At 45.4% G+C, this 27,086-nt stretch overlaps 1 protein-coding gene across 2 annotated transcripts; it reads left to right on the forward strand.

Moving 5' to 3' along the window:
- Nucleotides 1–209: 209 nt before the first annotated feature.
- Nucleotides 210–26,066, forward strand: LOC143974183 (solute carrier family 46 member 2-like). 2 transcript variants are annotated; one of them, XM_077475315.1, is made up of 4 exons: nucleotides 736–2,425; nucleotides 6,228–6,311; nucleotides 13,636–13,792; nucleotides 25,925–26,066. In XM_077475315.1, exons 1-4 carry the CDS (start codon nucleotides 1,357–1,359, stop codon nucleotides 25,974–25,976), a joined length of 1,362 nt encoding a protein of 453 aa, XP_077331441.1. In that variant the 5' UTR covers nucleotides 736–1,356; the 3' UTR covers nucleotides 25,977–26,066. The 2 variants fall into 2 exon arrangements, with proteins under 2 accessions (XP_077331442.1, XP_077331441.1); XM_077475316.1 differs by lacking the exon at nucleotides 6,228–6,311 and having other exon boundaries at nucleotides 210–2,425.
- Nucleotides 26,067–27,086: the final 1,020 nt, after the last annotated feature.

Here is a 27,086-nt window from a genome sequence, read left to right on the forward strand (position 1 = left end):
TCCATGTCTCACTCTGCTCTTCATTTTTTTCTCTGCACCAGTCTGTTTCCCCTGTCAGTTTCATTAACTGCACCTGTGCACACACAGCCTGTGTTGTTTGTTTGTCTATTTTGTATTACTATCATGTACCTGGTGCTGGAGGACAATAGAGAGAGGGCTTCCCTTGCAGCTAAGCTCCTGACTCCCCTGAAGGTGGAACAGGAAGAGTCAGGCTCAAAGAAGCACAGGGCACCTGCTGGAATACTCTGACTGGAGTGTTGTTAAATGAGATGTCTGGATACTCAGGTAAAACATCAGGATAGTGTCTGCTGACAGGTGGTGCCTTTAGAGAGTAGCAGGGCTCAGGAAGAACAGAAATCAGGAGAGAAGCTAGTTCAAGCCAAGGTCAGGTCCTGGCTGTGGACAAGAGCAAGCGTGGTCAGGAGGATAGCCAGGGTCATGTACAGATGAGCAGGAAGAGACAGTCCATAAAAAAAGCCGGGGTCAGATCAAGTGGCAGGCAGAAGAGAATCTGTTAAACAAGCCGGGGTCAGATTAGGAAGCAGGCAGATGACAGGTCCAGTGGCAAGACAAATCAGTAGCAGATATCCACAGATGCAAGGTAACACAGGAACAAACTCACAGGAGAACCGAAGATCAACCAGCAACCACAGAGAGGCCCCCTTATAAAGGCTGTTTGGCATCAGTCCCGGCCGGACATGTATCAGTGCACATTCGTGCATGCACCTGTGTGCCAGTGTGCATCAGTGTGCCCATTTGTGTGCGACAATGTGCATTCATGCAGCCATGTAAGATATTGGAATGCCAGGTCTTCTTCAGCATCTGCTGTGGATAGCGTCCTGACAATTACTGTGTTCACTGGCTTTTTTCTGAATACCATGCTGCCTTGTAAATCCAGTGTAGTGTAAATCCAGGTAATCTTTATATCCATTATGCCAAAAATGTCTTGAAATGTCAATTATGTGACCAATCCACATTCCTGTCTAAACTTCATCTGAACTCTAGCATACAAACCCTTGTCCCACCCACATATGCAATGTATTTCATATCAGGAAGTGAGTGCAGTGAGACTCGCAGTTTTCCTGTATTGGCTATTTTATTCATTATATATGCACATGATTTACAAATGCACTTCTGTTTATCATTCCCATGCTTCAAGTTCCCAGCTAAGACGACTCGTCCTCAGAAGAAAACATTGGCAGGATGCAAATCTAATATCTTGGACTGGAATTTTGGTGGATTTTTTTTTCTCTTCGCATTCAAAGGTTTTCTACTGTTTGAGCTTATATTAATCATCAACTTCCTCTTTGCCTGAAGGATTGATACTTTTAACTGTAGCAAGTATAGTGTTCAGCCATGATAATGATGAGGACTTTGATTGAGCCAGTGGTTGCTGGGGCACAGGTTGCTAGCTCTTTTTATGATACAGCATTACTTTTTGTGGTGAAGGATTACTATAACCGAACTACTACATCCTTAAACACATCTCATTCGGTCACACTACAGAAAGCCATATCAAACTTCTATATAATTCACAACCTAATTTTGGGACTTACCCCATTGTTGTCAGCATATATCCTAGCAAAGATCGGCGACAATAAGAGAAGAAAGGTCACAATATGTGTCCCATTGCTTGGGTATTTTTTATCTAGGTGTTTTCTATTGCTTGTCATCTTTTTAGACTGGCCTGTTGAAGTGATGTTTGGCTCTGCTGCTCTAAATGGTTTAACAGGCTGGTTCACAACCTACTGGGCTGGGGTTATGGCATGGGCAGCCGTGGATTCAACTGAAAAAAGACGATCTTTCAAATTCATTGTCATTGAATTAGTTTATGGACTATCTGGTTGTGTGGGCAGCCTTGCTTCTGGACACATCTTTGTATCATTTACAATAACACATAATACAGGTGCAATCCTAGTTATATGCAGTGTTTCACTTTATTTTATATGCCTGTTATATAGTATATTTATTTTAAAAGTGCCTTATAATGAAACAGCACTGTGTATCAATTCAATTGATGGAACGGATGAACAAGAAGTCAGTAACGGACACTTACCTGAACCAACTGAGCAATCTAGCCTGCTAAGTGAAACTAATGGACCTTTGGGGGGCCTCCCTGCTCAGACTCCATCCAAATTTTTCATTGCTCTTCTTTTTGCTACTGCCATATTGTACAATATCTCTGTGGATGGAGCCACGGATGTACTTTCTTTATTTTTAATTAAGGAACCTCTAAGGTTTAGTCCTACGTACATTGGTTATGCCAACGCTGCTGGTTATTTGATATTTGTCACCAGTTTCTTGGGAGTTTGTATTTTTTCCAGATGTCTAAAGGATGTAACTTTAATTATGATGGGAATATTGTCCTTCTGCGCTGGTATATTCATTATGGCATCTGTACGATGGACCTTCTTGTATTTTATTGGTAAGTTCAACAGTTAAAACTCAATCCGGTACTTTCTTTTCTTTAGGCACCTGATCATGGCTGCATCATTTTTTTTGTTTTGTTTTGTTTTCCCCAGTGTCTACTGATTGTTGTCTAATTCTAATTAATTCGGTTTTTATCTTTGGACAAAGTGGAAAGGAATAAAAACTGTCAGATTTTTATTTGCAGAATTTTTACAGACAAAAAAGTGTGTTTTTTGCAGTCTGTGTCCTTCATGTCTATGTCAAGACACAGACTGAAACAAAAACTTAGGAACTTAATTTTAGTTCCAGATCACATTTGTAATGTCTCCAATGCATTATGGAAATACAACATTGTCTAATATATTTCCTTTTCAAATACGAAACCATAGATCTATTGTTTTTTTTGTCTGTGGTGGTTAACAGAAATCATCAGAGCATTTTCTAGGCAAAATGAGATGATTTCATCTACAGTAATGTACTGTATTTGGTTAATTTTACAGTACTAGCATTTACAAATTTACACAAATTGACAAGACATATGAGTGTAATATTCTTAAAAAAAACTCACATACAGTGTTTGATAAAGTTTGCATTCATTTTAAAATATGACCAAAGAAATTTTAGTTTCACTCTATTTGCTATCATATATGTCACGTCCACTTTTTTCCTTCCTCATATTTCACAGATCATGTTACAGACATGGATAATCTACAAGCAAATCTAGGCATTATGGACTTGCAATTATATAGGAAGCCTGGCTTACAGATCAGAATAATAATACAAATATTGTTGGTTGAATTAAATGGACTAATGTCATTTTTCAACCTTACTAACTATGTAACTTTATGTAAAATATTTGACATTGTAAGCTAATCTAGACAATGACACCTTTGGGGATGAAAAATACATTTTTGCTCACACTTTTCTTCCCTCAATGTGCTTATATATAGTATTTCTATTGTGCTTATTTGAAACTTACATTTGTACGTGACCAATCAGGAAGTGTCACAGATTATGCTGTTGCTTGGTCATGTGACATGCCTGCACCAGAACTTTTGACATTGGTGCACAGTGGTTTCTGTTGTGAAAAACAATATTGAGTTCTTGCTAAACTTCTGAAAATACTAAAAGTTGTTCTTAAGGGCCGGTTCACACTGCAGGCGAGGCGACTCCGACTTGCCTCGCCGCGACCTGCCGCGACCTCAGCGGCAACTTGCAGATGACTTCTGTATAGAAGTCAATGCAAGTCGCCCCGAGGTCGCCCAAAAGTAGTACAGGAACCTTTTTTCTGAGTCGGAGCGACTCGAGTCGCTCCTCTCAGAACGGTTCCATTGTACAGAACGGGGGCGACTTGCGAGAGCGAGGCGAGGCGAGTCGTGTCGCTTCGCATCGCCCGCTGTGTGAACCGCCTCTAAGTCTAAAGCTCTGTACACACAATCGGATTTTCCGACTGGAAATGTTGGATGTCAGGCTGTTGGCGGACAATCCGACTGTGTGTATGCTCCATCGGACAATTGTTGTCGGACTTTCCGCCAACAAATGTTGGCTAGCATGTCTTTCCGCCAACAAATGTTAGTTGTCGGATTTTTTGATCGTGTGTACACAAATCCGTCAGACAAAAGTCCAAAGTACAAACACACGGGCTCGGAAGCAGAAGCAGTCGGTCTTTTAAACTAGCGTTTGTAATGGAGAATTAACATTCGTGACGTGGCAAATTATGAAATCTCCAAATGCAGCGCACATTCTCTTTTTCTTTCATGGGATACTCTGCTTTGCTGGTGATACTGATGGAGTTATTGCAAACTAATTTTTAAAGGCTTTTTTTCTAGTGATAGCAAGAATATTATTATTATTATTATTATTATTATTATTATTTTATTATTTATGCAAGTTACCACAACACCATTATCCTCTAGTTTATAAGATCAAAGATACAACTATGTTGGTGTCCCTTTTAAATTTTATATTGTATTTTTTAAAATGTAACTGCCTACTCCCAAATTGTTATTTGAAGTAAAACACATAGCCAAGTATTATTCGCCACAATTTTTTTTTTATTGTGCATTAAAAAAAAAAAATAATAATAATAATAATAATTAGACATGCTATCTTCCAATAGAACTTAAAGCGGAGGTCCACCCTAAAGTGGACCTTCCGCTCATTGGATTCCTCCCCCCCTCCGGCGCCACAATTGGCACCTTTCAGGGGGGAGGGGGGTGCAGGTACCTGTACAGTACAGGTATCTGCACCCACTTCCGGGATAGCTCTCTGCGGAAAGGGGCGTAGATTACGCCCCTTTCCGAAAGTCCCCCGCTGCCTGCTGGGAAACACACAGATCCCAGAGGCAGCGGGTCCATCCTTATTGCGCAGCGCGACTCGCGCATGCGCAGTAGGGAACCGGGAAATGAAGCCGAAAGGCTCCACTTCCTGATTCCCATACTCAAGATGGCGGCAGCAGCACCCGAGAGACGATCGAGAGATCGGCTTCGGGTGCCGACATCGCAGGTGCGCTGGACAGGTAAGTGTCACTATTTTAAAAGTCAGCAGCTGCAGTATTTGTAGCTGCTGGCTTTTAAAAAAAAAAAAAAACGCGGACTCCCGGCGGACTCCCGCTTTAACCAAAAAGTGCATTCCATGCATCCAAAAATAGAGAAAATATACCAAATCAAATTATCATTATTCAAACAAAAAAAAATGTCAAACCAATAACTCCAAGGCCAATAATAAATAACACGTTATCTCCTCCGATTCTATAACATGTCTGGTAAACGAACGGCCATTCAGAAATGAACTGAAAAGCACAAAATGAAAACGGAAAAGCTTGAAATGAAAAACGTGAAAAGAAAAGCGCAAATCAACACTCACCAAACTTCTACTGACACGAAATTAGCAGAAGGAGCACAAAGGGTGGCGCTAAAGAGCTGAAAAACCACGTAGTACGTCTAGTACGTCACTATGTTCGGAATTGTTGGCCAACATTTGTTTGACCGTGTGTATGCAAGACAAGTTTGAGCCAACACCCTGTGGACAAAATCCACGGTTTTGTTGGCGGAAAGTCCGATCATGTGTACGGGGCATAACAGTTTTTTACCTTAATGGATTTTCAGCATTAGGGTAAAAAACTCCCCACTATTATTATTATTATTATTATTATTATTATTATTATAAAGGATTTATATAGCGCCAACAGTTTACACATCGCTTTACAATATTAGGGCAGACAGTACAATTACAATAGAATTCAATACAGGGGGAATCAGAGAGCCCTGCTCGTTAGAGCTTACAATCTAGGAGTAACTTCTCCCCTCACCCCAAAATACTTACCTGAGTCCTGCTGGTGATCCAGCACTCTCCCAGCTGCAGGTCTTCTGCCTTCAATTCCTGTTCTCACAGGAGACTCAGGAAGCAGCGGGAACCATTGACTCCTGCTGCTGTCAGTCAAATCCTAGGAGAGGAGGGGTTTGGCAATGCTGTTTTTGTCTATGGATGCACACCGCCCGTCTCGGGGGCGCATCCACATAGGTGCCCCCAAAGCACACAGCTTGCTATGGGGACACCCACAAGATGAAGCAGTGGATAGAGCCGGCAGGTCACTCCAGAAGAGGAGGAAAGGGACAGCTCTGTGCAATACTATTGCACAGAGCAGGTAAGTATGACATATTTTTTTAGTTTAATAAAAAAAAAGAGGCTTTATTACCTATTTAAGGAGACTTTGCGATACATTGCACTGATTTAAAGAAGGCATAAATAATATTTTGTAAGGCAGAAATGTTTGTAGCAAACATTGTTATTAAACGTTGCGTTTAATTATTTTGTAGCTCGAGCTGTGATGATGTTTGCTTTGATACCAATGCCCACAATAAGGTCTGTTTTATCTAAACATATAAAAGGATCATCATATGGTGAGTAGACTTGTGTCTTTACGTTACCTACTAATTTTGGACTATTTTTTAGCTCACTATGTTGGAAGACTAGAAAAACCTAAAATTGTCTAACCAGGTCTGTCACTGAATGCAGATTACTAAGCGCACTGGGTCCAACACTATTGGAATGTCACTTTTTTTTTTTTTCAAAGATGGATGTACTAATTTTTCTGGCAAAGTTGTTACTATTTAAAGGGGTTGTAAAGGTAAATTTTTTTTCACCTTAATGCATTCAATGCGTTAGGGTGAAAAAACATCTGACAGTGCCTGCACCCCCAGCCCCCCCGTTTTACTTACCTCACCCCTCGAAAGTCCCACGCTCGTCCCCCGATGTCCTTTCCACCGTTCAACCTGGCCGCTGATTGGCTGGAGTGGATGGATGGAAAGCAGCACAGCCATTGGCTCGCGCTGCTGTCAATCACATCCACTGATGCGGAGCGCCGGGGGGCGGGGCCGTGTGATACAGCGAGCGGCTATAGCCGCCGGCTGTATCACGGGAGCGCGCCCGCAGATGCTTCTCACCATGTGAGGGAGCGCGCATGAATGTCAGAAGCACCTGCGGGAGGAAACCGAGGCAGCCGCTGAGGGACCCCAGAAGAGCAGGTTTGGGGCCACTCTGTGCAAAACGAGCTTCACAGTGGAGGTAAGTATAACATGTTTGTTATTTAAAAAAAAATTCACTTTACAATCCCTTTAAATACGTTTGTATACAGTATTTATGATTTGTATTTTAGTATCCTCATATTTTGAAGAGCCAAGAAATTTTCAAAACATGGCATGGCATGTGGCTTAGGGGTTGAGCTTCCATGCCACTGTCTGCTAGCAGCCTTTTGTATTCAAAGTCTGGGTTGTAATGCCTAATGCCGTGTGCACACGATCGGAATTTTGGCCAACAAAAGACCGATGAGAGCTTTTCATCGGAAAATGCAACCGTGTGTATGCTCCATCGGAAATGTAGCTGTCCGAATTTCCGCCAGCAAAAATTTGATAGCATGTTCTCAATTTTCCCGATGGAAAAACTTTCTATCGAAAATTCCGATCGTGTGTATGCAATTCCGATGAGCAAAACCTCACGCATGCTCAGATTCAACTAAAAGATGGAAGCTATTGGCTACTAGGTATTGAACTTCCTTTTTCTAGTCCCGTCGTGTGTGTTGTACAGCACCGCATTCTTGACAGTCGCAATTTGGTGTGATTGTGTGTAGGCAATACAGTTTGAGCGGAATTACCATCAGAGCTTTTTCCAACGAGAATTCCAAGAGTGTGTACGCTGCATAATGCCATGTACACACGACCGGACTTTTCGACGGACTAGGTCCAACAGTCTTCCGACGGTGTAGTTCCGGCGGACTTTCTGAATGAACTGACTTGGACACACACAATCACACCAAAGTCTGACGGATTCGAATGTGATGAGGTATGACCGAACTAGAATAAGGAAGTTCATAGCCAGTAGCCAATAGCTGCCCTAGCATCGGTTTTTGTCCGTCGGATTAGCATACACACAAACGTGTTTCTCAGTCTGGCGGGAAAATTTAAAACATGTTCTATTTCTAAAGTCTGTTGGATTTTTGGCAAGCAAAGGTCCGATGGAGCCCACACATGATCGAATTTTCTGGTGGACTTGTTCCGTCGGACCTTTACTGTCAAAAAGTCTGATTGTGTGTACGCGGCATTACACTTTCACACATAAGGCTAATCTGGTTGAGCCTGTCTCCCTTCTGCATTGGAATTCACAGAGTTCACTGCAACCTCCCCAAGTCTGGCTAAGAGGTCATGTACAGTGAGTAATCAAACATCTAATAGAGTAGCTGTGAGAAAATAGTTGTAAAGTGTTGACAATATGGTAAGAGGAAATATACTGAAATACACTGAACTTGTTTACTCCCGAGGACCTGCTTGGTATAATGTATTTTCTGTTCTTTTCCATAACTCCTAGAACTGCTTCAGCCCCGATGACACACCTGGTTAGGTAGTGAGATGCTGCAAACACCTATGAACTCAGTTATTAGAATACTACCAATAGTTGTATTTTAATAGGCAATAGGAAATAAGTAAAAAAAAAAAAGTATATTATCATCAAGCAAAATTTAGGCATGTGCTTTTTGTCCGTAGTACCGTTGTCCAGTTTGCCCAAGAAACAAGTCACAAGTCTATAGAGCTCCTCGTATTCACAGCCAACTACACCATGAGTGATAGATTTTTCTGCTGACCAACTCCCAGGTTGCTGCTCTTGGGTACACTCAGACAAGCATCTTTTCTTGGCATTTAAAAAAAAATATCATTGCTGACATAAAAAATTAAATAAAAAAATGCCTTGTATTTATTGTGTCTTTGACAGTTTAATTTGTAGTGTAACAAAACTCCTGCCTTGTGTCTTATGCCCCGTACACACGATCAGATTTTCCGACAACAAATGTTGGATGTGAGCTTGTTGGCAGAAAGTCTGACAGTGTGTATGCTCCATCGGACATTTGTTGTCGGACTTTCCACCAACAAATGATGGCTAGCAGGTTCTCAAATTTTCTGTCAACAAATTTTTGACTACAATCGTGTATACACAAGTCTTGTAAACTAGCGTTTGTAATGGAGAATTAGCATTTGGGACGTTGCAAATTAGTAAATCTCCAAATGCAGTGCACAATACTCTCCTTCTTTAATGGGATAATAATGAAACTGCTTTGCTGGTGATACTGATGGCGTTATTGCAAACAAATTTCAAAGTTTTTTTTGTTTCGAGTGATATCAAGAATAATAATAACAGAGCTAAATAAAAAAACACAAAAAGAAAAGTGCAAATCAACACGCACCAAACTTCTACTAACACGAAATTAGCAGAAGGAGTCCAAAGGGTGGTACTAAAGAGCTTAAAAAACACAAGGTATTCCTAGTACGTCACTACGTTTGTAATTGTTGGCCAACATTTGTGTGACAGTGTGTATACAAGACAAGTTGGAGCCAACAACCTTCGTTTTACCATAGTTTTATTGGCGGAAAGTCCAATCGTGTGTACGTGGCACAAGTCTTTTCTTCCTTCAACCTGCCAACAAAACTACTCTGCTGCCGGTCATTATATCAGCAAGTGTCTCTGAAACGATGCACTTGAATTATTTTTTACTGTAGCAAAGAACCTGCTTTGTTTGTGTTTACACATTTTAGCACATTTTCCTGGTCAGATTTACCGTATATACTCGAGTATAGGCCGACCCGAATATAAGCCGAGGCCCCCAATTTACCCCCAAAAAAACTGGCAAACTTATTGACTCGTGTATAAGCCGAGGGTAAGACATGCCTGTCCATCCCTGTGTGTGTGTCCGTCCATCCCTGTGTGTCCGTCCATCCCTGTGTGTCCGTCCATCCCTGTGTGTCCGTCCATCCATCCCTGTGTGTGTGTGTGTGTCCATCCATCCATCCATCCCTGTGTGTGTGTGTCTCCATCCATCCATCCATCCATCCCTGTGTGTGTGTGTCTCCATCCATCCATCCATCCCTGTGTGTGTGTGTGTATCCATCCGTGTGTGTGTGTGTGTGTGTGTGTGTGTGTGTGTGTGTGTGTGTGTCCAGCCTACCTGTGTCCTGAGCCTTTGTCCCGAGCCTCCGTCCCGTGCCGAGCCTCCTTGCCTCCTTGCCTCCGTGCCTCGCCGCCGTGCCTTGGCTCCGTCCCGTCCCGTCCCGTCCCGTGCCGTGCCGTGCCTTGCCTTGCCTCCGTCCCGTGCCCTCTTCGTTCGTCGGCGCCTCGGCGGCCATTGTAAAATTCAAAAGCTGCGCCGCCGCCTTCGCCTGTGATAGGCGGAACACTGAATTTCCCAGCAGCCTGTGTTCCGCCTATCACGTACATCGTATCATCCTCGTCCGTAGTACGAGGATGATACGAAGTCCGTGATAGGCGGAACACAGGCTGCTGGGAAATTCAGTGTTCCGCCTATCACAGGCGAAGGCGGAGCCGGAGGCGCGGCTTTTGAACTATAGAATGGCCGCTGTCTGTCTGCTCGACACGCTGATCGAGCGGGCAGACAGCGATGACTCGAGTATAAGCCGAGGGGGGCACTTTCAGCCTCAAAAAAGAGGCTGAAAATCTCGGCTTATACTCGAGTATATACGGTAGGTACTGTCATGGTGCTGGCCAATTTTGACCCAACAATGCCTAATAGCTTTAGCTCAGATTAAAAAAAAAAAAAAAAAGATATATGAGTTTAAAGCAAAGGTTTACAGTGCACCTGGAGTGAAGGTGTGTGATATTTTGGGTGTACAGTGGAAAATTGTAATGACATAACGAAATAATGACAATTTTGAAAACAATAAAGAAATATTTTTTACTTTTTGCTATGATAAATATCCCCCAAAAAATATTAAAAAAAATTTTTTTCCTCAGTTTAGGCGGATATGTATTCTTCTACATATTTTTGGTAAAAAAAATCGTGCTAAACATATATTGATTGGTTTGCACAAAAGTCATAGCGTCTACAAAATAGGGGATAATTTTATGGCATTTTTATATTAAAAAAAATTATTAATGGCGGCGATCTGCAATTTTTGTCATGACTGTGACATTATGGCGGACACATTGGACACTATTTTGGGATCATTGTAATTTATACAGTGATCAGTGCTAAAAAAATGCACTGATTACTGTGTAAACACTGGCAGGAAAGGGGTTAAACACTAGGGGGCGATCAAGGGGTTAAGTGTGTCCTAGGGAGCGGGGGAGATGGACTTCAACTCACATGACAGCGATCACTGCTCCTGATGACAGGGAGCAGTGATCTCTGTCATGTCACAAGGCAGAACGGGGAAATGCCCTGTTTAAATCTCCCCGTTCTGCTGCATTCATAATCGCCGGGACACCGGCGGACATCGAGCCCGCGGGTCCTGCGGCACGGTCACGCTGTACGCGGTAGGCGTGTGCGACTGCTAGCCCCGCCAATTAAAGGGGACGTACAGGTAGGTCCATTTGCCCACTGCTGCCATTGTGCCGACGTATATCGGCGTGCAACGGTTGGCAAGTGGTTAAAGATGCAATGAAGTGCTGAGAAACAAAAGGTATCTCTTGAATGGGCTGTCAGTATCAACTGCCTAATGTGCTCTATTCTCCTCAAGCAAAGAGTTATATTCTTAAAAAAAAGGATAACGGCTTTAATTATCAGAAAAAGTAGCTAAGGTGTTGACAATTGAAGAGCTAGCTACGGTATCTGTTATCTCAGACAGGTATTGGTTCTTAAAAGAAGATCTGTGCACACAGGTAGGGCTCATAAGAAAATGTACCTCAGCACTGTAATTCAAATAACTCGTTTGTTAAAGTAGTTGTAAACCCAACCACAAACATGATAATATCATTAGGAAAGCCTATTTTTATTTGAATCACTAGTTTTCACAAACATAACAGCTGGTGATACTGATAGAAAGGCCCTTATTTGGGCACTTATGGGGTGACTTTGCCAATATCTCTCACAATCCCCTGCCTTTAAATGACCCTGTCACATGTTATTCCACAGGAAACTATAAGTTTCTGTGTTGATGCACATTGCCCAGATATATCCCAGTGTTTTCACCAAAAAAGCTTGTGAAAAGAAAAAAACTGTTGCAGCCAGTTACAGTTAAGAAATCTGCCCTGAGAAAAAACATTTGCAGTCTGTTATCACTGTTGTGCACATGGACAGGGACAGGCTGCAGGACTTCAGCAGCATTGAGGTGTACCAAAGGATAGAAAAGGGAAAAACCCTTCCCTCCCCCACCCCTCAATTCTCCAAGATACTCAGCATGACATTCAGTAAGGGTTTAATTTACAGTGCCAGACCTGTTAGACCTGTCAGTGCAAGAAATACACCAATCTCTTCCTTTGCAGTTTGTCAGCAGCGCTCCCTATACTTCTCTCGTACACAGCGAAGTTTAAAATGCAGTCCATTATAATTACAAGGAGTTTGGTTTAGAGAAATAAATGTGTTGGAAACTTCAAATCCAACTGGGTCCATGAGCCATATCATAATATATATATATATATATATATATATATATATATAGACAATGAACAAATATTAAAATTATTATTATATGTAGCGGATGACATTTTGGATAAAATGTCACACGCATGTAAATTTAGTTTTTGCCTCAGAACAATAGGGGTTCTGCAGGTTAATTGTGTAGGTAGGCCTTAACACCAGTCTGGCCAGGCTGTGTTTGGAAGTTCTGCCTGGTCATGTGGACAGTGAGGTGCACATGACAGGTCAGAACCAGGTCTGGTTGGATGTTTAGGTACCAGCCTTCTCGGAGCCAATCAGTGGGATGCCGGGGCCTGCTGAGGAGTCTGGGAAGGGGTTCTTAAGGGGTGTGGGTCACATGAGGAGGAGAGGTGTTCATGAGACCCGTGGGGTCTGGTTTAGTTCCAGGGCCGGGGTGGTCACGGGGTGTTCCACATCCCACAACATGTTCCTGTTGATGGCCCCTGATAGACCTGCCTGGTCTGGGGTAGGGATCTGTCTGTTCTCGAGTCTCGGAAACCTGCTGGTCCGAGGCACAGTAACTGAGGGAGGATTCAAAGTGTCCGGGTGTGCTCTTGGCTTAGAGAGGCACCACAGCTCATGGAAGTGACCAGGGGAGGACTCTTCAGAGAAGGGGCCAACAAGTGGCATCCTGAGAAGTGCCTGGTTACTGAGTTGGGAAGGCCATTTAAGAATTCACACTTTTCCAGTACCATTGAGGAGACAGGAAACGTTCCAGGTACGGAGGAAAAAGGTTCCTGTTCACCCTTAGTTGATTGTTCAAGTTTTGAGTCAACGTGCTGACTGCCATGATCTCTGGCTAGAGATTTGTTCAGCCTTGAAGTACCCAGCTGCGAGTGGCTACTCTCTGGGTGGAAATAGAGACTTTGCTAGACCATGCCGTTCAAGGTGCCTGAGTTCTTCACCCGTGCCCTCTGTTGCCTAATAGACTGTTATTGAAAGTTGTTGCTGCAAAATAAACCCTTTTAAAGAGGACTTCATCTGTGTCAAGTTGTTGGGTATCAACCCAGGGAACCCCTAGACGTGGAAGAGCAGGCCATGAGAAGGTAACTGGTAAGCCCAATAAGTCAAGGCCGCCCTGCAATGGATTATGGCCGCTACATATATTTTACATAAATATCACATTCCTAAATGCTAATTTTAAATGCAGTAATCAGAATTCATTGTACTAAGTCACAGCAGGCATATACTGATTGTTTGAATGCAGGGGGAACTGCATTGAAGAATAAGTATTTCATTTGATTACATTTTATTGAATAAGGCCAATAGTTTGGCCAATCAAGTGATCATGATACTTTTTTTTCCAGGAAAAGTCTTTGTTGTACTCCAACTGTCATTAGCAATTACAGGAATTTTGACATCAGTTGCATTCAATGAGATCTACCAAGCCACTTTAACCTCATTCAGTGGAACGTGCTTTATTATATCAGGCATTCTTTCCATTCTGAGCCTCATCCCTATCAGGTGAGTACCACACATACTATATAGCCTTTTATTGTACTTCTGGTAACTAGCTAAAATTTTAATATATTTTAGAGGTGATTTATTCAGGCTTCACTCATAATTTTACTTAACAAGCATTTACCATACCTTAAAAGGAATGGGCTGAAATTGCATCACACTGAACTGCATGTTAATTGCACAGGAACGTGCAGTGCATTCATGTGCGATTCCTAAAGTGATCCAGCCCTTAAATAGACTAGATTTGAGGGGTTTAAGTGGCTAAAGTAAAGCTACTTGATGCTTTTTTTCCTCTTTCAATTCATTTTTATCAAACATGTATCAACAGTGTTACATAGGTTTGTAGGCAGGTTGCCCACAGGTATGTTAGATTAGTTAGTGGCTGGCCCAGGCTGGGGGAAAGAGTTAATTTGTGTGCAGGCTTTTTAATACAGCCTTCTCACCTGTGATATAAATAGGGGAAAGGCTGGGGCCCAAGAGCTGCTTCCACAGTGGCATTTTGAACTCTGAGCAGGACTGCTGTAGGACTGCTGTAGGACTGCTGTAGGACTGCTGTAGGACTGCTGTAGGACTGCTGCAGGACTGCTGCAGGACTGCTGCACCTTCCAGTCCATTGGAAACACTGGGATTACATACAGGAGAATCTCCTGTTTACTCCGCAGCATCTGTATTAGGAAGTCCTGTCTCCTGGACTGCCTTTGGATGACTGTCCTGTCTATCACAGGAGGTAGAACTTTGTATTAAAGAGGCCGCCGAATAAACAGGAGATTCTCCTGTATGTAATGTGTCAGCACTCGTCCCGTGCCCCCCCTCTGTCCCCTCCGAGGCTGCAGATGGGCATCGATCAGGCTGCACTGATGGCGCATGTAAGGCTTCATTCATGGCAATGGTAAGGCTACATTCATGTCAATGGTAAGGCTGCATTCATGTCAATGATAAGGCTGCATTCATGTCAATGGTAAGGCTGCATTCATGGCAACGATGAGGCTCCATTTATGGCAATTGTGAGACTGCATTCATGGCAATTGTGAGGCTGCATTCATGGCAATTGTGAGGCTGCATTCATGGCAACAATGAGGCTCTATTCATGGCAATTGTGAGGCTGCATTCATAGCAATGATGAGGTTGCACTCATGTCAATGGTAAGGCTGCATTCATGGCAACGATGAGGCTCCATTGGTGGCAAATTGTGAGGCTGCATTCATGGCAATGGTGAGGCTGCATGTGGGCACTGATTAGGCTGCTTTGATGGGCATTGACCCTTATTATGCTTCACAGTTCTTTATTCAAAATGTAAGGTTTTTTCCCCTGAAACTTCCCTCTTAAAGTAAAGGTGTGTGTTATATGCCTGTGCGTGTTATACGCCAATAAATACGGTATATCCAAATAACACACCCAAGCTCATCCTCTGTCCTGAGTGGTACTCTGGGATTCAGGGGAGGCCACAAAAGAGATTTTATATATATATATATATATATATATATATATATATATATATATATATATATATATATATATATATATATATATATATAAAATCTCTCTCTCTCTCCAAATAACATGCCCAAGCTCATCTCTTCACTACTAGTGATGGCCGAACGGTTCGCCCGGCGGTCGTTTCGCGGCGAATTTCCGACATTCGCGGTCCGCACGTTCGAACGCCTTTTTCCGTCGTTCGCCGCGGCGGACTTACGTGTTTAATGTATACAAGAACTTTAACCTTTGGTGACACGTTTATCATGTGATACAGGACAGCCAATTGAGACATGACAGCACATGGACACTTGTACATTCCCCCTAACCTATAAATACACCCGATCCGGTGGCCATTTTACATTCTTTCTTCTGTTAAGATAGGGACAGGTTCCTGTGTGGAGTAGGGAGAGATAAACCACTAGCTATTTGGTACACAAAAGTTCTTTTCAGGACTGGTATAGGTGTTAGGTGTTGATAGGTTTGCTGTGCTGCTGATTCTTGCAGCAGCCTGAGTGTCTTTTGTTAGTTTAGAGAAAGGGAAAGGACGGTGTATGCTACAGGGACAGCCAGATTAGTCTTTCATCATCATCATCATCATCATCATCATTAGCTGTTACTATCAAGGTCCACAAAAGAGCTGTTCCAGTAACCACTAATCGTTCTCTTTTTTTGCCAATTTGTATAGGGACAGGAAGGAAGCAGTGTTGTCAGGCAGTGAGGGTAATTTTAAAGACTTGCTGTTATTATTAGTTCCACAAAGGTTCTTTTCAGGACTGGTATCAGTGGTACAGTAATAGGCTTGTACATGTATAATATTCTTTCTTCCAAATATAGAAAGGATATTATACTTGACTGCTGCCCTTCTGCTGCAGTCTGCTAAACATTCACAACTCACTTGTTCCACAAAAGTTCTTATAAGGACTGGTAACTTGGTATAGGGTGCTACGGTACATAGGCTTGAGTGCGGTACAGTCTGCTGTTCTGTAAGGACCGCTATCGGTCCACAATAGATAGGGTTGACGTGCACCACTGCTGACCGCTGCCCTATACTGCAGCAGTCCTTCAGCGGTATAGGGACTGACGTACAGTCTGCTAATCACTAACACACAACCTGCTTGTTCCACAAAAGTTCTTATAAGGACTGGTAACTTGGTATAGGGTGCTACGGTACATAGGCTTGAGTGCGGTACAGTCTGCTGTTCTGTAAGGACCGCTATCGGTCCACAATAGATAGGGTTGACGTGCACCACTGCTGACCGCTGCCCTATACTGCAGCAGTCCTTCAGCGGTATAGGGACTGACGTACAGTCTGCTAAACACTAATACACAACCTGCTTGGTCCACAAAAGTTCTTATAAGGACTGGTAACTTGGTATAGGGTGCTACGGTACATAGGCTTGAGTGCGGTACAGTCTGCTGTTCTGTAAGGACCGCTATCGGTCCACAATAGATAGGGTTGACGTGCACCACTGCTGACCGCTGCCCTATACTGCAGCAGTCCTTCAGCGGTATAGGGACTGACGTACAGTCTGCTAAACACTAATACACAACCTGCTTGGTCCACAAAAGTTCTTATAAGGACTGGTAACTTGGTATAGGGTGCTACGGTACATAGGCTTGAGTGCGGTACAGTCTGCTGTTCTGTAAGGACCGCTATCGGTCCACAATAGATAGGGTTGACGTGCACCACTGCTGACCGCTCACCTATACTGCAGCAGTCCTTCAGCGGTATAGGGACTGACGTACAGTCTGCTAATCACTAACACACAACCTGCTTGTTCCACAAAAGTTCTTATAAGGACTGGTAACTTGGTATAGGGTGCTACGGTACATAGGCTTGAGTGCGGTACAGTCTGCTGTTCTGTAAGGACCGCTATCGGTCCACAATAGATAGGGTTGACGTGCACCACTGCTGACCGCTGCCCTATACTGCAGCAGTCCTTCAGCGGTATAGGGACTGACGTACAGTCTGCTAATCACTAACACACAACCTGCTTGTTCCACAAAAGTTCTTATAAGGACTGGTAACTTGGTATAGGGTGCTACGGTACATAGGCTTGAGTGCGGTACAGTCTGCTGTTCTGTAAGGACCGCTATCGGTCCACAATAGATAGGGTTGACGTGCACCACTGCTGACCGCTGCCCTATACTGCAGCAGTCCTTCAGCGGTATAGGGACTGACGTACAGTCTGCTAAACACTAATACACAACCTGCTTGGTCCACAAAAGTTCTTATAAGGACTGGTAACTTGGTATAGGGTGCTACGGTACATAGGCTTGAGTGCGGTACAGTCTGCTGTTCTGTAAGGACCGCTATCGGTCCACAATAGATAGGGTTGACGTGCACCACTGCTGACCGCTCACCTATACTGCAGCAGTCCTTCAGCGGTATAGGGACTGACGTACAGTCTGCTAATCACTAACACACAACCTGCTTGTTCCACAAAAGTTCTTATAAGGACTGGTAACTTGGTATAGGGTGCTACGGTACATAGGCTTGAGTGCGGTACAGTCTGCTGTTCTGTAAGGACCGCTATCGGTCCACAATAGATAGGGTTGACGTGCACCACTGCTGACCGCTGCCCTATACTGCAGCAGTCCTTCAGCGGTATAGGGACTGACGTACAGTCTGCTAATCACTAACACACAACCTGCTTGTTCCACAAAAGTTCTTATAAGGACTGGTAACTTGGTATAGGGTGCTACGGTACATAGGCTTGAGTGCGGTACAGTCTGCTGTTCTGTAAGGACCGCTATCGGTCCACAATAGATAGGGTTGACGTGCACCACTGCTGACCGCTGCCCTATACTGCAGCAGTCCTTCAGCGGTATAGGGACTGACGTACAGTCTGCTAAACACTAATACACAACCTGCTTGGTCCACAAAAGTTCTTATAAGGACTGGTAACTTGGTATAGGGTGCTACGGTACATAGGCTTGAGTGCGGTACAGTCTGCTGTTCTGTAAGGACCGCTATCGGTCCACAATAGATAGGGTTGACGTGCACCACTGCTGACCGCTGCCCTATACTGCAGCAGTCCTTCAGCGGTATAGGGACTGACGTACAGTCTGCTAAACACTAATACACAACCTGCTTGGTCCACAAAAGTTCTTATAAGGACTGGTAACTTGGTATAGGGTGCTACGGTACATAGGCTTGAGTGCGGTACAGTCTGCTGTTCTGTAAGGACCGCTATCGGTCCACAATAGATAGGGTTGACGTGCACCACTGCTGACCGCTCACCTATACTGCAGCAGTCCTTCAGCGGTATAGGGACTGACGTACAGTCTGCTAATCACTAACACACAACCTGCTTGTTCCACAAAAGTTCTTATAAGGACTGGTAACTTGGTATAGGGTGCTACGGTACATAGGCTTGAGTGCGGTACAGTCTGCTGTTCTGTAAGGACCGCTATCGGTCCACAATAGATAGGGTTGACGTGCACCACTGCTGACCGCTGCCCTATACTGCAGCAGTCCTTCAGCGGTATAGGGACTGACGTACAGTCTGCTAATCACTAACACACAACCTGCTTGTTCCACAAAAGTTCTTATAAGGACTGGTAACTTGGTATAGGGTGCTACGGTACATAGGCTTGAGTGCGGTACAGTCTGCTGTTCTGTAAGGACCGCTATCGGTCCACAATAGATAGGGTTGACGTGCACCACTGCTGACCGCTGCCCTATACTGCAGCAGTCCTTCAGCGGTATAGGGACTGACGTACAGTCTGCTAAACACTAATACACAACCTGCTTGGTCCACAAAAGTTCTTATAAGGACTGGTAACTTGGTATAGGGTGCTACGGTACATAGGCTTGAGTGCGGTACAGTCTGCTGTTCTGTAAGGACCGCTATCGGTCCACAATAGATAGGGTTGACGTGCACCACTGCTGACCGCTCACCTATACTGCAGCAGTCCTTCAGCGGTATAGGGACTGACGTACAGTCTGCTAATCACTAACACACAACCTGCTTGTTCCACAAAAGTTCTTATAAGGACTGGTAACTTGGTATAGGGTGCTACGGTACATAGGCTTGAGTGCGGTACAGTCTGCTGTTCTGTAAGGACCGCTATCGGTCCACAATAGATAGGGTTGACGTGCACCACTGCTGACCGCTGCCCTATACTGCAGCAGTCCTTCAGCGGTATAGGGACTGACGTACAGTCTGCTAATCACTAACACACAACCTGCTTGTTCCACAAAAGTTCTTATAAGGACTGGTAACTTGGTATAGGGTGCTACGGTACATAGGCTTGAGTGCGGTACAGTCTGCTGTTCTGTAAGGACCGCTATCGGTCCACAATAGATAGGGTTGACGTGCACCACTGCTGACCGCTGCCCTATACTGCAGCAGTCCTTCAGCGGTATAGGGACTGACGTACAGTCTGCTAAACACTAATACACAACCTGCTTGGTCCACAAAAGTTCTTATAAGGACTGGTAACTTGGTATAGGGTGCTACGGTACATAGGCTTGAGTGCGGTACAGTCTGCTGTTCTGTAAGGACCGCTATCGGTCCACAATAGATAGGGTTGACGTGCACCACTGCTGACCGCTGCCCTATACTGCAGCAGTCCTTCAGCGGTATAGGGACTGACGTACAGTCTGCTAAACACTAATACACAACCTGCTTGGTCCACAAAAGTTCTTATAAGGACTGGTAACTTGGTATAGGGTGCTACGGTACATAGGCTTGAGTGCGGTACAGTCTGCTGTTCTGTAAGGACCGCTATCGGTCCACAATAGATAGGGTTGACGTGCACCACTGCTGACCGCTCACCTATACTGCAGCAGTCCTTCAGCGGTATAGGGACTAAGAGTTTTGTCACAGGGTCATTTAAAAAATGACATGCAGAGGAAGAGGCAGGCCCTTCCGCAGGGGTGGTAGGGGTAGGGCAGGAGCAACAGGCTTGAGCCAAAGTGGGAAGTTGCAGAAGGTGCGTTCAATTACTTTAAAGGATGCACCAGACTTGGTTGAGTGGCTCGCTCAGCCTTACTCTTCTGCACCCTCCTCATCCTCTCGATCTGCACCCTCTTCTTCACTCTCTGCTATGTGCACCCCCAAAGACACTACCACCAACAACACGACCACCACCACCACCACCACATACCTTCCGCTTGAGTCACTGGAATTATTTTCCGATCCATATCAAGAGGACATTTCTGATGCGCAGCCACTCTTGGTATTGGATCAGGAAGAGGAGGTAGCAACAAGCGCTACTCAGCAGTCTGACGCCAGTACCCAGATCAGCCCAAGGAGGAGGTTGGTCCCCGGTGTTGCTGCCTACTCCGAGATCTCTACTTATAGCGGTGGGGAAGGTGACGTTGATGATGACGTGTCTAGTGATGTCACGTGGGTGCCCACAAGAGAGGAAGAGGAGGGGAGTTCAGAGGGAGATATGGACCAGCAGATAGGGAGGAGAAGCAGCAATGACTTACATTGCACAGCAGGGACAAAGCAGACTGCAAATGTATCAGGAGCGAGTCATCGACCATGTACGGTCACATCTGGCGCTCCCAGGACACCGGCACATGGCTCCGCAGTGTGGGCTTTTTTTAACGTGTCCGCTGCTGACAATAGCGTTGCCATCTGCAATCTTTGCAGTCAACGCGTTAGTCGCGGTAAGCCCAATACTCACCTAGGGACGACCGCCTTAAGAAGGCACATGAGCAGCCATCACCGAGCCCAGTGGGAGCAACGGAACACACAAAGCCACACTGCAGGCTCTCACCGTCCAGCCTCGTCTTCTACTTCTCCTTCTCCTCTCTCCTCACAATTGTCCTCCACTCCACCTTCCATCACGCCAAGCTCACATTTTTCTGCAAAAAGGCAGGCTTCCGTGGGCCTAATGTTTGAGCGTAAAAAAATGATGACGCCGGATAACCCTCTTGCCCAACGGTTGGCGGCTGGCTTGTCAGAACTCATAGCCCGCCAACTACTGCCATATAAACTGGTGGACTCGGAGGCCTTTCGCAAATTTGTGGCCATTGGAACACCACAATGGAAGGTCCCAGGAAGGAAGTATTTCTCAGAGAAGGGCATCCCAGAGCTATATGGCCATGTTCAGCGGCAAGTGAATGTATCTCTGGCACACAGTGTCGGTGCCAAGATACATCTGACCACAGACACGTGGTCTAGCAAACACGGGCAGGGAAGGTATATCAGTTTTACTGCCCACTGGGTGAACCTTCTGACGGCCGTCAAGCATGTAACCCGTGGCACCCGTGTAGATTTGGTTTTACCGCCACGGATTGCATGCAGGCCTGACTCTTCTTCTCCTCCTCCTACTCCATCCTCCTCCCTCTCCTCCTCAGCTGCCTCCTCCTTTTCCGCTGCTAGCGTCTCTTCCACTGCACCGCCCAAGCTCCCCAGAACCTATTCCACATGCCAGGTGAGACGTTGCCATGCCGTGCTGCGTCTGTTGTGCCTGGAAGCAAAGAGCCACACTGGCCCGGCACTCCTTTCAGCTTTGCGTTCACAGGCAGATGAGTGGCTAACACCGCTCAATTTGACAGTTGGTAAAGTGGTGTGTGACAACGGTGCCAATCTGCTTAGCGCATTGAAACAGGGCAAAATCACGCACGTGCCGTGCATGGCACACGTCTTAAACTTGGTCGTGCAGCGATTCCTTGTCAAATACCCTGGGGTCCAGGACATCTTGCGGCAGGCAAGGAAAATCTCGGCCCATTTCAGAAGATCTTACACGGCCATGGCTCGCCTTGCTGACATTCAGCGGCGACACCATCTGCCGGTCAGACGTCTTATTTGCGATTGCCCGACGCGATGGAACTCAACCTTCTATATGCTTGATAGGCTGCTCCAGCAGAAACGTGCAGTTAACGTCTACCTGTATGAACTCTGCGAAAGAAACGGTTCTGGGGAGCTGGGTTTTTTTTCACCGCGCCAGTGGCTGCTCATGCGCGACACATGCAGACTTCTGCGGCCATTTGAGGAGATCACCAAACTGGTCAGTCGCAGCCATGGCGCCATCAGTGACATGGTACCTTATGCCTTCTTTCTGGAGCGTGCATTGCGTCGTGTCATTGATCAGGCTGTGGAGGAGCAGGAGCGGGAAGATGAGGAAGTCGCAATGCTGGATGAATTCCCAGGGGGGGCTACTCTATCTGAGACAAGTCAACAACAGGAGTCTGATGAGGAGTCAGAGGAGGATGGTGCCGGGGCGGATGAGCAGGAGCAAGAAGAGCATGCTTTAAACCTTTCTGGGATCCCTGTTGTGCGAGGATGGGGAGAGGAGAATGAAGAGGACGACATTATCCTGGATGATGAGCAGGAGCCAGGCCACCACACCGCTTCCACTTTAGTGCAAATGGGGGCCTTCATGCTCCAGTGTTTTAATAGGGACCCCCGTATAAAAAGCATGAGGGTCAAGGACCAGTACTGGGTGGCAACGTACTTAGACCCCCGGTACAAACACAAAATGGCGGAAATGTTACCGCCGTCGCAGAGGGCTGTCAGAATGCAGCACTTCCAGGCCTTGCTTCGAGAAATGCTGCATTCTGCTTTTGCGTGCGCTGGCAGAGGAGCAATTCCCACTCCCAGAGAAGGATTTGCGGGTACCAATCCAACAGCGCCTGCAAGAAGAGGCCGGTTTGAAGATGTGTTGGTGACTTCGGATATGAGGTCATTCTTTCAGCCGACCCATCGACAGGTGTCATCCGGATCCAGCATCAGGGAACGCCTAGACCGTCAGGTGTCCGACTACATTGGGTTAACGGCCGATGTGGACGCTCTGAGGAGTGATGAACCCCTAGACTACTGGGTGGGCAGGCTTGACCTCTGGCCAGAGCTTGCCCAATTTGCAATCGAACTGTTGGCTTGCCCCTCATCCAGTGTCCTGTCCGAAAGGACGTTCAGCGCAGCAGGGGGGATTGTGACCGATAAGCGTACTCGCCTAGCTCACCACAGTGTTAACTACCTCACATTTCTAAAAATGAATGAGGCATGGATCTCGGAGGAATTCAACACATGTGATCAGTAGACCATGTATATGTCTATAAACAATTTTTGGAATCAAGCACACAGACCTTCTTAATTCATTTGGCTCACTTCCCTGACCCAAAAAAGCACACCGTACTATATGCCCCTACCCTCCTCTTTGAAGAGGTTGAGCGGTGTCATATTTCTACTGGGGCTGCTTATTATGAGGGGTTCCCACCATCCCTGTGCTGTGCTGACTTCCTCCTGGGTGTTCTTATTATGAGGGGCTCCCACCATCCCTGTGCTGTGCTGACTTCCTCCTGGGGGTTCTTATTATGAGGGGATCACACCATCCCTGTGCTGTGCTGACTTCCTCCTGGGGCTGCTTACGGTGCTGCTGTCAGCGCTGTATGTCACGGAGCTGCTGTCAGCGCTGTATGTCACGGAGCTGCTGTCAGCGCTGTATGTCACGGAGCTGCTGTCAGCGCTGTATGTCACGGAGCTGCTGTCAGCGCTGTATGTCACGGAGCTGCTGTCAGCGCTGTATGTCACGGAGCTGCTGTCAGCGCTGTATGTCACGGAGCTGCTGTCAGCGCTGTATGTCACGGAGCTGCTGTCAGCGCTGTATGTCACGGAGCTGCTGTCAGCGCTGTATGTCACGGTGCTGCTGTCAGCGCTGTATGTCACGGAGCTGCTGTCAGCGCTGTATGTCACGGAGCTGCTGTCAGTGCTGTATGTCACGGAGCTGCTGTCAGCGCTGTATGTCACGGAGCTGCTGTCAGCGCTGTATGTCACGGAGCTGCTGTCAGCGCTGTATGTCACGGTGCTGCTGTCAGCGCTGTATGTCACGGAGCTGCTGTCAGCGCTGTATGTCACGGAGCTGCTGTCAGCGCTGTATGTCACGGAGCTGCTGTCAGCGCTGTATGTCACGGAGCTGCTGTCAGCGCTGTATGTCACGGAGCTGCTGTCAGCGCTGTATGTCACGGTGCTGATGTCAGTGCTCTGTATTACGGTGCTGCTGTCAGTGCTCTGTATCTCCTGCACCCTCTTGTTTGCCTACCCTGGTCCCTGACCTTCCCTCTCCTCCATTGCCTTCATTAGCTCCATAGTCCTGAATTGTCAGAACAATTTCCCAAATAAAAAAAAAATGCTTGTAGTTATCGATCCCAAATTCACCTCATACATGTATTATGCTATTGTCCAGGTGGTGGGACTACGTGCTACCCCCTAATAATTACCCCGTGGCCGCAAATTCGACCTAAAGGTTTGCGAAATTCGCCTCCCATTGAAGTCAATGGAGCCCGCGGCGAACGGTCGTTTTCGCGAACGTTTGTGTCCGTTCGCGTTTCGCGTTCGCGAAACGTCCCGTCGGAAGTTCGTCCATCACTATTCACTACACACAGCCACAAAGGCAAGAGAATTCTTGTTGGGCAATGTATTAGTGCTCGTATGAACACATTTAGACCAAATTTAAATGGTTCAAAGAATGTCAGGCAAAATGGTTGCTGACAATAGGCTGTGACTTGTCATACGATTTCACATGACAAGTCACACCCGTGTGAACAAGGGCTAAGGCTCGGTTTATATATATGTGAATTGGATGCGGTCGGTTCACACAGGTCTGGGGCGACCGCGGTGCAAATTTGGAAAGAGTCCTGTGCATCTTTGGTTCCAATTGCAGTGCAAATTCAGGCAAAAATTCAGACCAGATTTGCACCTGAATCTGTGAACAGGGATGCACTGGATCCCCTGCTGTGAGAAGGTCCGCACCATATGTGAACCCAGCCTCAATCACTAAGGTCCCTTTCACACTGCCGGACCGTTCACGTCCGCCTGTCAGTTTTGCCGGAGGACCTGAACAGGCGCTTCATGCTAGTCTATGGAGCGACCAATGTCATCGGTGAAATGTCCGCTGACATCTGACCCTGTCCGATCTGCTAAAATCAGACGGATGCCCCTACGTTTGCATTTGTCCCTGGCAGATCAGATCATGTGAGATCTGATGAAAACGGACATGCTGTCTGTTTCCGTCCGGTCTCTCCATAGTAACTAGCGGTGCTCGACAAGCCCCTCCCCACTCAGTGAGCAGAGAGGGACCTGTCATCCACCGGCTCAGCGGAGATCAATGGAGAGATCTCCCGCTGAGCTGGTGGACAGAGGTGGACTCCGAGGCAGAGGATCCGCCTCGTGAGAATGAAGCCTAACCCAGAACAAGTATAAGGATAAGTAGTTCTAACACTTTCCTGGCACTCATTTAAAGCATACATGCTCCTGGAATGTTACTGAAACATACAGAAGATAAGCATTTTCAGAAGGAGGTGTACCTGTGAAATTGCTGGCTGTTATGCTGCCATATTGGCACACATTCTCTTTTACCTAGAACAAACATACAAACAGGAAAGTCAGAGAGCAGTCAAAAAATCGAATGCAGGTTTTTTCTAGGTTAGTGATGAAATGTTTTGAAGCCAAAAGCTTAGCATAAAAGCCACTGTCATTTTTGAGAATGATTTGTCAGTAATAGTTTCCATGTTTCTTGCATGAAAGGTTTTTGTTACTGTTCCCTTGAAAAGCCGAAAAAAAGAGAAAAATTATATATACTGTATATATATCAGACCTTTAATTTCATGTAATGATTTTAAATAAGTGATATAAACTGTACATTTATTTTCAGGTATTTAACTAAATATGTTTGTTTTATTTTTTTCTCTTTTTTTAGTTTTGCCGCCTTTAAATATTCTTCAATATTCCATCGTGCCAGGAGTACATAAACAGAACTCATGACGCTATAATCGTTTCTTTACTTTTATCTTGAATGTTTATATATTGTATATTCTTTTTAATAAATGAATTAAATTGTATAGATTGTTTGTTGGTATAATTATTTTGAAAAAGGAAATAGTTTAATGCCTCTTACCTAAAGGGTGCCTTGCAAAGCTCCTATTTTATTTAATAGCTAGGTTTGGACAAGGCCTCTGAGAAGTCAAGATATAAACCTGCAAGCCACAATTTACTTTATATGAGTGTGTTCGAGCAGTTTTTTTTAATGCAGAAAGTATATAATTGTAATAAAAAATCACATTAAAAAGTTCAGGGAGTTGGGAGTAGTATGTAAATGAAATAAATTACAAAAAATCACTAGTCCATCTAGTTCAACCTGCTGGGTGTGTGTGTTCATTACATTAAAGCTGAGCTGGGCTTTAATGTAATGAACAGGCAGGGGAGGCAGGGGGTTATTTAGGGTGGAGAGGCAGGGATGGGGGGTTATTATTAAGGGTGGAGAGGGAGGGATGGGGGGGTTATTGTTTAGAGTGGAGAGGAAGGGAGGGGGTTATTATTTAGGGTGGAGAGGCAGGGATGGGGGTTATTATTTAGGGTGGAGAAGACAGACGGGGGTTATTATTTAGGGTGGATAGGCAGGGATGAGGGTTATTGTTTAGGGTGGAGAGGCAGGGAGGGGGGTTTATTGTTTAAGATAGAGAGGCAAGGAGGGGGTTCATTATTTAGGGTGGAGACGCAGGGGGGGGGGTTTATTATTTAGGGTGGAGAGGCAGGGAGGGGGTTATTGTTTAGGGTGGAGAGGTGGGAAGGGGTGTTATTGTTTAGGGTGGAGAGGCCGGGAGGGGGTTATTGTTTAGAATGGTGAGGCAGGGATGGGGGGGGGGTTATTATTTAGGATGGAGAGGCAGGAATGGGGGGTTATTGTTTAGGGTGGAGAGGCAGTCCCTGGTGGTACTAAAAACCAGTGACTGAGCAGAATATTGAAGCTTAAAGGGAGAAGCAAGAGCACAGCATGCAGGAATCCTCATTGGGTGCAATCAGTGAGAGTACACATTGCATTAATTGAGGATATCCCACTGAGTGGAGCTCACTGCTGGAAC

Source organism: Lithobates pipiens, unplaced genomic scaffold (assembly GCF_037356315.1).
Source record: "Lithobates pipiens isolate NorthernLeopardFrog02 unplaced genomic scaffold, aLitPip1_a1.2 Scaffold_13, whole genome shotgun sequence".
Lineage (NCBI taxonomy): Eukaryota > Metazoa > Chordata > Amphibia > Anura > Ranidae > Lithobates > Lithobates pipiens.